General features: G+C 40.9%; 1 protein-coding gene across 1 annotated transcript in view; it reads right to left on the bottom strand.

Annotated features, from left to right (window-relative positions):
* RET (ret proto-oncogene) overlaps positions 1-14,945 on the bottom strand; it is a 106,798-nt gene that overhangs the window by 23,968 nt on the left and 67,885 nt on the right. The window contains exons 10-15 of the mRNA XM_040437253.1: positions 9,502-9,615; positions 9,014-9,270; positions 8,306-8,453; positions 6,714-6,821; positions 6,252-6,466; positions 4,719-4,841 (exon numbers count right to left, since the gene is read on the bottom strand). Of these exons, the coding sequence (XP_040293187.1) occupies positions 4,719-4,841; positions 6,252-6,466; positions 6,714-6,821; positions 8,306-8,453; positions 9,014-9,270; positions 9,502-9,615 (965 nt within the window). The remainder of the gene's footprint in view (positions 1-4,718; positions 4,842-6,251; positions 6,467-6,713; positions 6,822-8,305; positions 8,454-9,013; positions 9,271-9,501; positions 9,616-14,945) is intronic.

Genomic DNA, 14,945 nt, shown 5'->3' with positions numbered 1-14,945 from the left:
ATCGGCACCAACGATGCGACTATTTTGGCGCAATACGTGAAACTTCACATTTTAGGAGGTCTGCATGTATGAATGGACAGCAGAACCTATCACACTACCTAACACACTGCACTGCAACAGCTACACTATATCAGGATATAACCCACACTGACTATCTCCCACTAACTATCTGTATTATATATATATATGAGCTATCTAACTATCTATCTAATGTAGTGTGGAAAGCACAGAGCACAGCAATGACACTGCTGTCTCTCTCAGAACTTTAAAAAACTGTAGGAAATGGCTGCTGGGTAGGTTCATATATAGTAAGGGGCAGGCAACTTTCCTATTGGTTGCTAAGGATTTTGCTAAGCTCAGACGACAAAGACATTGCAGCTTTCTCATTGGCCCAACAAGCAGGAAGGGAGGTTACTGATAAAAAAAAAAATCTACAATATTCGAAATTGCGATTATACTGTATATATCTACCGTATATACTCGAGTATAAGCCGACCCGAGTATAAGCCGAGCCCCTAATTTTACCCCAAAAAAATGGGAAAAGTTATTGACTCGAGTATAAGACTAGGGTGGGAAATGCAGCTATAATGCAGAGTGTATGTGTATATAATGCACACACTCTACATCATATACACACATCTGCAAGAGGGTGACTCCCTGTATTTAATGCAGAGTGTGTGCATTATATACACACACACTCTGCATTAAATACAGGGAGCCATCCACAGATCTCCCCCCTAAACAGTGCCATCCACAGATCTCCCCCCTAAACAGTGCCATCCACAGATCCCCCCTAAACAATGCCATCCACAGATCCCCCCCTCCCCTAAACAGTGCCATGATGGCACTGTTTAGGGGAGGGGGTATCTGTGGATGGCACTGTAGGGGATCTAGTGCCATCCACAGATCCCCCTACAGTGCCATCCACAGATCCCCCTACAGTGCCATCCACAGATCCCCCTACAGTGCCATCCACAGATCTCCCTACAGTGCCATCCACAGATCCCCCTACAGTGCCATCCACAGATCCCCCTACAGTGCCATCCACAGATCCCCCTCCCCGACGCTCACAGCAGTATATATAAGTAACCTTTAACTGTGGATATCTTACTTTGTACTTTGTCTTTGCTCCGGTAATACAGGCAGTGCGGGGAGCGGCGCTCACTCACTGACGTCACGCGCCTTCTCCCACTAGGCGGCGCAGGCACGTGATGTCAGTGAGTGAGCGCCGCCCCCCGCACTGCCTGTATTACCGGAGCTAAGACCTAGACTCGAGTATAAGACGAGGAGGCTTTTTGAGCACAAAAATATGTGCCAAAAAACTCGTCTTATACTCGAGTATATACGGTATATTGTAAATATTTGCGAATTCTCAAAGTGACGATATTCGCGATCAATATTCACAATTCGACTATTCGTGATCAATACTAGTCATGTAGACCATAATCATGATCCTTTGTGTTTTGGAGAAAAGCCACTATCAGAGGTTGCACTTAGCTAATAAGGGTGTATGGGCACCTTAACTTACTACTGTTCCTCTGATCTACTGGATGTATTTCTGGAGCGTAATAATATTACAGGCTATAGCTACTAGAGAGGGGTCGTTGATCCAGGGAGTTATTCTGATTGCCTGATTGGAGTCGGGAAGGAATTTTTTATTCCCCTAAAGTGGGGAAAATTGGCTTCTACATCACAGTTTTTTTTATTTTTTGCCTTCCTCTGGATCAACTTGTAGGATAACAGGCCGAACTGGATGGACAAATGTCTTTTTTCGGCCTTATGTACTATGTTACTATGTTACTTTTTTGCTTACAGGTTAACACACTGTGAGTACTGCCTGAATGATCTAGAAGCAAAAGTGACTGCACTTCATGTACAGTTATATGTGTCAAGAAGTTGTAATAAAGGTATACTTTTATTTACATGGTCCCCACTCATATCTGAGCATACACTCGAAGATTAATATCCAGTGTAGACAATCTATTATGTAAAATAACCTAAGTTTATATTCACTCAACAGTAAATAATTGAAGACTTTGGGTGTGTTTACATGTCCATTGTTTTAACAGATGATGAATACAGGCCGTCAAAACATAGGGAATGCCGTATTTTGTACATACTCATGGCCTGACAACCCTCATAAAAGACAATGGGTCTGTTTTTAAAGACCATTTACCGCTTTTAACAGTTGTTACTATCGTGTGATAGCCTCGATGTATTGAATAATAACAATAAAACAGCAAAGTCACACACCTTTCTTTTTACATAGTATAGCTTTATACTATGACACAAATATTAGTTTTATGACACAAATATTAGTTTTCACAAAGTTTGCTGCTAAACTGCTTTTAGATCTTTGTTTCAGTTGTTTCTGTGATGTAGTGAAATATAATTACACGCACTTCATACATTTCAAAGGCTTTTATCGAGTCTTTGCAGTGTTGGCCCTTCTTTTTCAGGACCTCTGCAATTCCACTGGGTATGCTCTCAATCAACTTCTGGGCCAATTCCTGACTGATAGCAACCCATTCTTTCATAATCACTTCTTGGAGTTTGTCAGAATTAGTGGGTTTTTGTTTGTCCACCCGCCTCTTGAGGATTGACCACAAGTTCTCAATGGGATTGAGATCTGGGGAGTTTCCAGGCCATGGACCCAAAATGTCAACGTTTTGGTCCCCGAGCCACTTAGTTATCACTTTTGCCTTATGGCACGGTGCTCCATCGTGCTGGAAAATGCATTGTTCTTCACCAAACTGTTGTTGGATTGTTGGAAGAAGTTGCTGTTGGAGGGTGTTTTGGTACCATTCTTTATTCAGGGCTGTGTTTTTGGTCAAAATTGTGAGTGAGCCCACTCCCTTGGATAAGAAGCAACCCCACACATGAATGGTCTCAGGATGCTTTACTGTTGGCATGACACAGGACTGATGGTAGCGCTCACCTTTTCTTCTCCAGACAAGCCTTTTTCCAGATGCCCCAAACAATCGGAAAGAGGCTTCATCGGAGAATATGACTTTGCCCCAGTCCTCAGCAGTCCATTCACCATACTTTCTGCAGAAGATCAATCTGTCCCTGATGTTTTTTTTGGAGAGAAGTGGCTTCTTTGCTGCCCTTCTTGACACCAGGCCATCTTCCAAAAGTCTTCGCCTGACTGTGCGCGCAGATGCGCTCACACCTGCCTGCTGCCATTCCTGAGCAAGCTCTGCACTGGTGGCACTCCGATCCCGCAGCTGAATCCTCTTTAGGAGACGATCCTGGCGCTTGCTGGACTTTCTTGGACGCCTTGAAGCCTTCTTAACAAGAATTGAACCTCTTTCCTTGAAGTTCTTGATGATCCTATAAATTGTTGATTGAGGTGCAATCTTAGTAGCCACAATATCCTTGCCTGTGAAGCCATTTTTATCCAACGCAATGATGGCTGCACGCGCTTCTTTGCAGATCACCATGGTTAACAATGGAAGAACAATGATTTCAAGCATCACCCTCCTTTTAACATGTCAAGTCTGCCATTTTAACCCAATCAGCCTGACATAATGATCTCCAGCCTTGTGCTCGCCAACATTCTCACCTGAGTTAACAAGACGATTACTGAAATGATCTCAGCAGGTCCTTTAATGACAGCAATGAAATGCAGTGGAAAGGTTTTTTTTTGGGATTAAGTTAATTTTCATGGCAAAGAAGGACTAACTTCATAACATTCTGGAGTATATGCAAATTGCTATTATAAAAACTTAAGCAGAAACTTTTCCAATTTCCAAAATGTATGTAATTGTCAAAACTTTTGGCCACGACTGTACTGTGAAGAGACAAAACGTTCAGGTCGGGTATTATTTGCTGCATAGTTTGGAGCCTACTGTTTAAAAAGAAATCTTAAGGAGGACCTTTCACTGATTATTACACTATGAACTAAGTATACAGACATGTAGAGCGGCGCCCGGGGATCTCACTGCACTTACTATTATCCCTGGACGCCGCTCCGTTCTCTTGCTATGCCCTCCGATATCTCCGCTCACTAAGTTATGGTAGGCGGAGTCTGCCCTTGTTCTTCTGTAGCGCTGGCCTAACGCATTGCAGAGCTCACAGCCTAGGAGAAAATAACCTCCCAGGCTGTGAGCTCTGCGCTGCGATTGGCCAGCGCTAGAGCAGAACAAGGGCAGACTCTGCCTACCATAACTTAGTGACTGAAATCTCCGCCTACTATAACTTAGTGAGCGGAGATACCGGAGGGCATAGCGGGAGAACGGAGCGGCTCCCGGGGATAATAGTAAGTGCAGTGAGATCCCCGGGCGCCGCTCTACATGTCTGTATACTTCGTTTATAGTGTAATAATCGGTGAAAGGTCCTCTTTAAAGCCAATTTACATGGCCTCATATTTAGGCTAATTTCAGGAATGAGCTTTCCTATGAAAGCTCTTTCCTGATAATTGGCCCGTCTAAAGGTATTGCAGATAACTCATTCACCGGGTGAAACAATCGTTAATGTGTGCAGCTAAATGATCATTTCTGGGCAGCAGATCATGCTGTATATACAGCACTCTGCTGCCCAAAAACAATGCAGCTGTATGAGGATGAACAAGAGTGTTCATTGCATGTAAATGCAGCACTTCACCGCAACCAACGAGCAGGCGAGTGTCGACAATTGTCTGCTCATCCCTCTTGTGTAAATCCAGCTTTCTTTGTGACCCAAGGACGTGTAATAGTATAGCGTGGTAATGAGATTACCTTGCTTCTCTTTACATATGAATCCTCTTCATAAACATCACGAGAGAGACCAAAATCAGATATTTTCATTTTACGACCTTCTGCCACCAGCACATTTCGCGCAGCTAGATCTCGATGAACAAGCTGGTGAAATAATGGGTATTTATCATACATTACATATGTAATTAAATCAAAGTAGTTATTAAAACTGTGATAACAGAGATATATTTGCTTAGCTTACCATTCAAGACAACACCAAATATTTGATTTAAAATGAGACCTTTCCAAAATCTACCTTCCTTCCTTTTGTGATGCATGGGAATAGGAGCTGGTCAAAATGATTGACCCCTCCTAATGGACAAAAAGTTTTACTTTTTTTTATTACCACAGAGGCACAAGAACATCTTTTAAAGGGATCTCTCAATGGTATATAGATTTCCTATGTTGCTTAATCGTCAGTTTTTTTTTTTTGGGATAGGACGTTTGGTTGTTGTTCTGATTTGCTCTTGAAAATCCAGTAAAGTTTGAATTTCAGACCACTTTTTTTTAAATTAATGGGGTTGTCAGAGTTATTTCAAAACATTTCCCCAAGCCAGTAAATGTTACAAAATCATCCTACACTCACCTGTTTCTCTCTACTCTTGTAAGGACAGCAGCTTCAGTCCTCATCCCACTACATGGCACAAGACCAATGATTAGCTGCAGCGATCACACACTGAGTACTTCCATATCATCGCTGCAGCCTTGTATACAAACACCAGGAGGAGGACTAGAGCTGTGGCATGGAGAACTGTCGGGGCAAAACAAGTGAGTATTGGATGATTTTTGTTTTATTTTATTGCATTTTGAAATAACTTGGACAACCCCTTTAATTTACCACAAACTTGGATAGTAATTAACGACAGGTTAAATTGGATTATTAATATTTTAGCAGAAAAATACTATTAGTACTGTATATATTAATAGGACACCTGAATGAAACTAAACTAGTGATAGTATTGTGTGTGCAGCATGAACCAGTATTACTTTAGTTACTTAGAGATTTTTTATTCATAATGGATTTGTCTGGTGTGATATGGATGGAAAACCCTGCATATTTATTATTATATCAAATTTACCTAGAATATTTAAGGGGTTGCCTGGGTGTTTACCACTGATGACCTATCTATCAGTACCTGATTAGTGGGGGTCCGACACCCACAGATCAGCTGTGTGAGAAGGCCGCAGCACTCCTCACAGCTTACCAAGCACAGTGCTGTCTACTGGGTATCAATTTTACTTAGTATTGCAGCCCAGTCCCATTCACTTGAATAGGACTGAGCTGTGCCTAGGCCACGTGACTGATAAATGTGATGTCACTAGCCTAGGAAGAGACTGCATCACTAACCGGAGAGCCATGGCTTCTTCAAACAGCTGATGAGTGGGGGTGCCGGGACTTAGACCACCACCGATAAGATATTGATGGCCTATCACCGATCAGATATTGAAGGCCATCAACATGAAAATCTTGGAAACCCTTTTAATGACAAGAACATGTAGACATAGTAGTTTTACCTTCATTTCTGCTAAATATTGCATTCCTCTGGATATTTGCCATGCAAAGGAAATGAGGTCTCCCATTGTCAGGGCTCTTTCATCGGGGTTATCCAAATAACTGGAATTACGGTTTGAATCACCACCTACAGAACTAGGTCCTACTTTGCGGCTTTCCCTTAGGAAACTACGTAAAGAACCATACTTTGCATACTCGACTATGAGGTGTAGGGGACCTGAATGAAACAAAGGACAGAAAATAGTATAAATATTGGAGAATGTAAAACGTTATGAATAACCTTCCCTAATGATATCGTACTTTAGCAAGGTATCATCTAACTATTTGGTAACACCATAAAATGCATTTTACAATTAAATTAACAACATCATTTTTTAAGTTAGCTAGTACAATGTGAAGAAACATAAAAGAATGGTCTCTGACAGAAGAATGATGTATAGTGATTGATGACTGGATGCACTTACCATCTTGGGTGCAAGCTCCATACAACTTGATGACATGTGGATGATTAACCTGTTTTAAGAGGTTGAATTCAGAGAGAAGATCTCGTAATTCACTCTGGGAGGCACTTTCTGTAAAAGGACATGATACAAAAAAATCAGTGGTAGGTTTCTCTTACATCAATTCAGCTAATAGTCAGATCAGTGGGGGTCTGATTATGAGCGCCCCACTGATCAGCTGTTTGAAGGGGTAGTGGTGCTTGAGTGAGCGTTGTGTCTGCTTCAGTGTAATCCTGCATGCTGTCTACATTGCAGTGGGGCAGGATAAGTTCAGCTTTTCGTCCTTTTAAGGCTACTTTCACACTCGCGTTTGGTGTGGATCCGTCATGGATCTGCACAAACGCTTCAGTTCAGATAATACAACCGCATGCATCCGTTCAGAACGGATACGTTTGTATTATCTGTAACATAGCCAAAACAGTCTTGAACACCATTGAAAGTCAATGGGGGATGGATCCGTTTTCTATTGTGCCATATTGTGTCAATGAAAACGGATCTGTCCCCATTGACTTACATTGTGTGTCAGGACGGATCCGTTTGCCTCCGCATTGTCAGGTGGACACCAAAACGCTGCAAGCAGCGTTTTGGTGTCCGCCTCCAGAGTGGAATGGAGGCGAAACTGAGGCAAACTGATGCATTCTGAACGGATCCTTATCTATTCAGAATGCATTAGGGCAAAACTGATCCGTTTCGGACCGCTTGGGAGAGCCCTGAACGGATCTCAAACGGAAACCAAAATGCCAGTGTGGAAGTAGCCTTACTTGAATGGGAGTTGAAGCTGTAATTGTACTGGCCCCACTGCTGCAATGTGGACGGCATGCAGGTCAATACTACTGTGAAGAAGACACAACGTTTGCCCAAGCGACACTACTCCTTCAAGCAGATGATTGGCAGATGTGCCCGGTGTCAAACTCTCTCCAATCTGATATTGATGACCTATCCTGAGAATAGGTTATCAATATCATTAAAACAGACAACCTCTGTTCAGAACATTTAGAATATACTGTTTAGAACATCTGAACCACCGAGGTTTCAAAGATAGCAGTGTATTTCCAGTGGGAGTCATCATCAGGAATGTTGAAATCAGACTTGCCCAATCCTTCTTTCCCCAACCTCTGTAGTAATGGGAGATCCCACATACATTTTAGTGGCAAATCCCACTTACATCATCGAATATGGCAAACATTTGTCTTTGGATAACTTTAGTCTTATGAGAATAAAGGTGTGTGTGTGGAGGGGGGAGGGGGTCACAGGACTACAGGCATGAGTAGTATAAGAAATGTAATAGAATCCATTTCACTGAGTTTAGTAGCATCAGATTCTGGTCTACAGTGCCGGACAGAAGTTGTTAATATAATGTCATCGAACCATTGTCCATTAGAACCACCATCCATACAGATTTGAAGTGATGTATGGCATCAGCAGTACTTTGCTTTAAGTGTTGTGGCAAGTCACTTTCATAACTAGCAATTGCATAGCATAACTGGTTAATAGGTGGGGACTAGTGATCCCATTGCTTTATGTTCAGAAATGTGGCAATGATTTTTTTTTTTTACCTTTTAACATCTTGACGGCCACAGTTGTGTAACCAGCCTTCCCTTTCAGCCTAAATGCTGTTGCCTTAACCACTTTACCAAACTCTCCTTCACCAAGGGTTTTACCCAAAACCAGATTTTTTCTTGGGAATTCCCACTTTGGATCCTCCTTTAGGTTAAAAAAAACAAAGAAAAAGAAGAAATAACATTTCCAATTATTTAGGTTACATAAATACATTAATACTTATTTGCAAAGCATTAGAGGGACATTGAAATAAAATAGAAAAGGTCTACATTGACTAAAATTATGACCTAAATCAGTATATTTCCCAATATAATTTAGTAATACCTGGCTTATAGAGTTATAACCTTTATGGAAAGTCCTCCAAAGGTCCATACTAGATACTGTAGTCAAGCTTTACATTTGTAAATATGCAAGCATATTTCTAATTTTCCGAGGGCCAGGTCCTGATAAAATTTCCTGTAATTGGAAGACTAACCTGACCCCCAGATTCTGATTCTACTACCTAAGCCAATGCCACTAAACATTCTACCTGAAAATGAGTATTTTGCAATCCCAGAGAAATCTAAAAAATATGTATGCAGAGCATCAGGCACATTACAGTGGCAATTTTGCCAAAAGGGCATTGGTGAATATGCAAATATAATAATAGACAACATGACAGAAAACTATATAAAGTCTATGCCATATTGGGCTCTGGAACCTACTGGAATTTTAAATGTATCCACTGCAACTTGATTCTCCATAGAATCTAGAGATGGTCTTCTGGCATTAGTTGAGGAATAGCTGATCGGGTAAGACTGGGCGGGTCGGCGGAAAGTCATCTCAGCAGAAGCTATAGGGGGCTTTGGTGAGTTTTTATGGTAGCGGTGAATAAAGTATGAAGACAACAGCACAGAGATGATAAAAGACAGGAATACTCCACATGCGATAACCGTCTTACAAGCTTCATCACACAATTGAACTGTAAATGAAAAAGCATATATTTGTAAAATTATTATCCGAAGTTCTTATTTTTTACATATTCTATTAAAAGCATTAGTCTGCACTTTTATAGGATTATCCATGAACTCAGCTCAAATACAGGATGTAACTCAGGATTGATATTTTTTTTACATAAATTGCTCAGTTACTTTTTTATCCATATTTAAAATGCCATTTAAAGATGTATGTACATTTTAAGTAAGTTTCTTACCCTCCTCTATATTCTTCTCACAGACACATCTGTCAGGGAAACAGTGACAAGTGTCATGACCTGCTTTTATTCCACTGGGAAATCCTCGCTCAAACCCACCAAGGATATCCATCTCTGAATCCAAAACAATACAAAAAAGACTAAAGTTGGATTCATGCATAATGGACCAGCTGTCATAATGTACTGTATATTGTAGATAATGTAGGAAGTCATAACAATTCACAGTAAAAGTAAGTCTTATTATCAGTTACCGTATATTGCATACAAATAACTACCACCAAAAAGATAAAACAAAACACTGGCAATTGTATAGAAAAATAGTACAGCTTTATAAAACACATCATATTAAAGGGAACCTGTCACCTGGATTATGGGTATAGAGCTGAGGACATGGGTTGTTATATGGTCGCTAGCACATCCGCAATACCCAATCCCTATAGCTCTGTGTGCTTTTATTGTGTAAAAAAAACGATTTGATACATATGCAAATTAACCTGAGATGAGTCCTGTACGTGAGATGAGTCGGGTACAGGACTCATCTCATGTTAATTTGCATGTGTATCAAATAGTTTTTTTTACACAATAAAAGCACACAGAGCTATGGGGACTGGGTATTGTGGATGTGCTAGTGGCGATCTAGCAACCCATTTCCTCAGCTCTATACACAAAATCCCGGTGACAGGTTCCCTTTAAAACACATATATTAAATGGCAGACACATCGACCACATTATAAATACTGTCTTACCAGGTACATAAATAACAATAAATGTGTGGGAAGGGCTATAAAAATATCCTACAATGTAACCCTAAAAGATCCTAAACCAGATGTCCAGAAATAGCACAGATAATATCAGCACACATAATAACAAAAAAATAAAAAATACAGACCAAACTGGATGGCGCACAAGAACACCCCAAGACATGTTTCGGATTTGCTTCCTTCAGGGGCCCAGCGTCTACACAACGTGTTGGGATGTCCCTGATTGTCATCCAATTTGGTCTGTATTTTTTTTGTTACTATACAGTATATGCTAGGATTATTTGTGCTATTTCCAGATGTCTTGCTTAGGATCCCTTGTACACTTTTATCAGGACACTTGTTATGTTACTTACATTGTAGGATATAATTATAGCCCTTCCCACACTTTTATTGTTACAGTCTTTTTTTGTCAATTTATGGTTAAGAGTAAAAATGCTTCAAGGGAATGTGTCGTCAGAAAATGACCAATTGTTTGAATCACATTTTTATGTTAAAATTTTTTTTTTTAGAAGTTTTGGTGATTTTTTTTTTTTTTTCCATGTCAGTATCTATATTTAAAGACTATGTACACCTTTGGGGGCATTTTTATTTTCTTTACTATTGCATTATACTAATTTTGAGCTAAAAATATTTTTTTTACTTGGCCATTATTACAAATATGGGACTTTTTTTCTGTACAGGGCTGAGATGCTGTAATATAGGGATCTTAATTGTCTCTCTCTTCCATCAACCAGCTAAGGCTACTTTCACACTAGCGTTTTGGCTTTCCGTTTGTGAGATCAGTTCAAGGCTCTCAAAAGCGGTCTAAAACGGATCAGTTTTGCCCTTATGCGTTCTGAATGGAAAAGGATCCGCTCATAATGCATCAGTTTGCCTCCATTCAGTCACCATTCCGCTCTGGAAGCGGACACCAAAACGCTGCCTGCGTTTTTGCAGATCCATGACGGATCCGCAAAAAACGTTAGTGTGAGTAGCCTAACTAAACGGCTCCTTATCTCTGCTCTCTAACATAAACATTACAGCTCAGTTCTTATCTTACTGATAAGAATGTGGCTTAAATAAGTGTTTATGACCTCTTACTAAATTAGAGGTAAGGGTTATTAGATGACCTGCACAAAGTGAAAGTAAAAAGTACAATTCACACAGCTAGACAAACAGTTAACCCTTTGTGACAGAACGGCTCATTATTTTTAATAAAAACCAATTTAAAAAATGATTTTTAGCCCAAGATGAGTAAAATGCAATCATAAAAAAAATTGCCTCCGAAGGTGTACATAGCCTTTAACCAGTAGGTCTAATAATAGGTCATGATTTCCTGTTATGTACAGATTACTTTTCAGTAGCCATTATCACATCACGCCATTATCAATTGACCGAAGTCTTGCACGACTTTGGCTGAGACGAATTTTGCCTGCACTGAGGCAATACATTTTAACCCCTTAAGGACACAGCCTTTTTACACCTTAGGACCAGGCCATTTTTTGCAAATCTGACCAGAGTCCCTTTAAGTGCTGATAACTTTAAAACGCTTTGACTTATCCAGGCCGTTCTGAGATTGTTTTTTCGTCACATATTGTACTTCATGACACTGGTAAAATGAAGTCAAATAAATTATTTTTTTTGCACCAAAAAATACCTAATTTAACAAAAATTTGGAAAAATTTGCAAATTTCAAAGTTTCAGTTTCTCTACTTCTGTAATACATAGTAATACCCCCAAAAATTGTGATGACTTTACATTCCCCATATGTCTACTTCATGTTTGAATTGTTTTGGGAATGATATTTTATTTTTTGGGGATGTTATAAGGCTTAGAAGTTTAAAAGCAAATCTTGAAATTTTTCAGAAATTTACAAAAACTCAATTTTTAGGGACCAGTTCAGGTCTCAAGTCACTTTGCGAGGCTTACATAATAGAAACCACCCAAAAATGACCCCATCTAAGAAACTACACCCCTCAAGGTATTCAAAACAGATTTTGCATACGTTGTTAACCCTTTAGGTGTTGCACAAGAGTTATTGGCAAATGGGGAGGAAATTTGAGAATTTCATTTTTTTGTCTAATTTTTCATTTTAACCCATTTTTTCCACTAACAAAGCAAGGGTTAACAGCCAAACAAGACTGTATCTTTATTGCCCTGACTCTGCCGTTTACAGAAACACCCAATATGTGGCCGTAAACTACTGTACGGCCACACAGCGGGGCGTAGAGTGAAAGGTGCGCGGTTTGGTTTTTGGAAGGCTGATTTTTATGGACTGTTTTTTTTACACCATGTCCCATTTGAAGCCCCCTGATGCACCCCTAGAGGAGAAACTCCCTAAAAGTGATCCCATCTAAGAAACTACACCCCTCAAGGTATTCAAAACTGATTTTACATACATCGTTAACCCTTTAGGTGTTGCACAAGAGTTATTGGCAAATGGCGATGAAATTTGAGAATTTCTTTTTTTTGCCTAATTTTCCATTTTAACCCATTTTTTCCACTAACAAAGCAAGGGTTAACAGCCAAACAAGACTGTATCTTTATTGCCCTGACTCTGCTGTTTACAGAAACACCCCATATGTGGCCGTAAACTACTGTACGGCCACACAGCGGGGCGTAGAGTGAAAGGTGCGCTGTTTGGTTTTTGGAGGGCTGATTTTGCTGGACTGTTTTTTTGACACCATGTCCCATTTGAAGCCCCCCTGATGCACCCCTAGATTATAAACTCCATAAAAGTGACACCATCTAAGAAACTACACCCCTCAAGGTATTCAAAACTGATTTTACTAACTTTGTTAACCCTTTAGGTGTTGCACAATATTTAATGGAAAATAGAGATACAATTTCAAAATTTCACTTTTTTGGCAGATTTTCCATTTTAATATTTTTTTTCCAGATACAAAGCAAGGGTTAACAGCCAAACAAAACTCATTATTTATGGCTCTAATTCTGTAGTTTACAGAAACACCCCATATGTGGTCGTAAACTGCTGTATGGGCACATGGCAGGGCGCAGAAGGAAAGGAATGCCATACGGTTTTTGGAAGGCAGGTTTTGCTGGACTGTTTTTTTTACACCATGTCCCATTTGAAGCAAAGGCACAGCAGCCCCCCGATGGGAGAGGGAGGGAGCTCCCTGCGCTGCTAACCTTTTCCATACAGCGGTCCGTACGGACCGCTGTATGGAAAGGGTTAAACGGCTGACATCGCATCGCAGATGTCAGCCGTTTATACCAGGGTGCCAGCAATGTGCTGGCACCCTGGTATACCCACTAGAAGCCAACGATTATACCAGGGGAGGCGGGCGGGGGATCACGATCCCGCCTGCCGCACCGCCCGCCTCCCGCACCGCCCCCACCGCCCGCACCCCTCCCCCTGCACCTCCCGCCACCATAAAATCATTCGGGGGTGCAGGGGGGGGTGAATAAAACTTTATTTTAGGCATATAAAGTTTCTGATCCCCGCGGTCAGGGACCGCGGGGATCAGAAAATGCAGAAATCGCAGCAAACCGCAGGTCTGAATTGACCTGCGGTTTGCCGCGATCGCCGACATGGGGGGGGTCACGGGACCCCCCCGCGCATTTAGCCTAGGTGCCTGCTCAATGATTTGAGCAGGCACCGGGTTCCGATCACTGCCAGCCGCACGGCAGTGATCGAAAATACACAGGGCGTACATGTACGCCCTGTGTCCTTAAGTACCAGGGCACAAGGGCGTACCTGTACGCCCTATGTCCTTAAGAGGTTAAAGCTGTATGCCGATACAGCATTTAAACCGAAGTGTTTGAATAAATGAACTTCGAATCTCTGATCCGAAGCTCAATTCACTTAACTCTATTTATTACCGCAGGCAGAATTACAATGACAAATAAAATTTATATATAGATAGATAGTCGGCCATGTAGCTGATTTGAAAAGACAAAATTGCAGGCTTATATACAATTTTCTAAATATACAGTTGCAAGAAAAAGTATGTGAACCCTTTGGAATGATAGGGATTTCTGTACAAATTGGTCATAAAATGTGATCTGATTTTCATCTAAGTCACAACAATAGATAATCACAGTCTGCTTAAACTAATAACACACAAATAATTAAATGTTACCATGTTTTTATTGAACACACCATGTAAACATTTACAGTGCAGGAGGAAAAAGTATGTGAACCCTTGGTTTCAATAACTGGTTGAACCTCCTTTGGCAGCAATAACTTCAACCAAACGTTTCCTGTAGTTGCAGATCAGACGTGCAGAACGGTCAGGAGTAATTCTTGACCATTCCTCTTTACAGAACTGTTTCAGTTCAGCAGTATTCTTGGGATGTCTGGTGTGAATTGCTTTCTTGAGGTCATGCCACAGCATCTCAATCGGGTTGATGTCAGGACTCTGACTGGGCCACCCCAGAAGGCGTTTTTTCTTCTGTTTAAGCAATTCTGTTGTTGATCTTCTTCTATGCTTTGGGTCGTTGTCCTGTTGCAACACCCATCTTCTGTTGAGCTTCAGCTGGTGGACAGATGGCCTTAAGTTCTCCTGCAAAATGTCTTGATAAACTTGGGAATTCATTTTTCCTTCGATGATAGCAATCTGTCCAGGCCCTGAAGCAGCAAAACAGCCCCAAACCATGATGCCCCCACCACCATACTTCACAGTTGGCATGAGGTTTTGATGTTGGTGTGCTGTGCCTCTTTTTCTCTACACATAGTGTTGT

The sequence above is a fragment of the Bufo bufo genome, chromosome 6, assembly GCF_905171765.1.
Source record: "Bufo bufo chromosome 6, aBufBuf1.1, whole genome shotgun sequence".
Classification (NCBI taxonomy): domain Eukaryota; kingdom Metazoa; phylum Chordata; class Amphibia; order Anura; family Bufonidae; genus Bufo; species Bufo bufo.
This window is presented reverse-complemented; position numbering and strand designations above follow the sequence as displayed.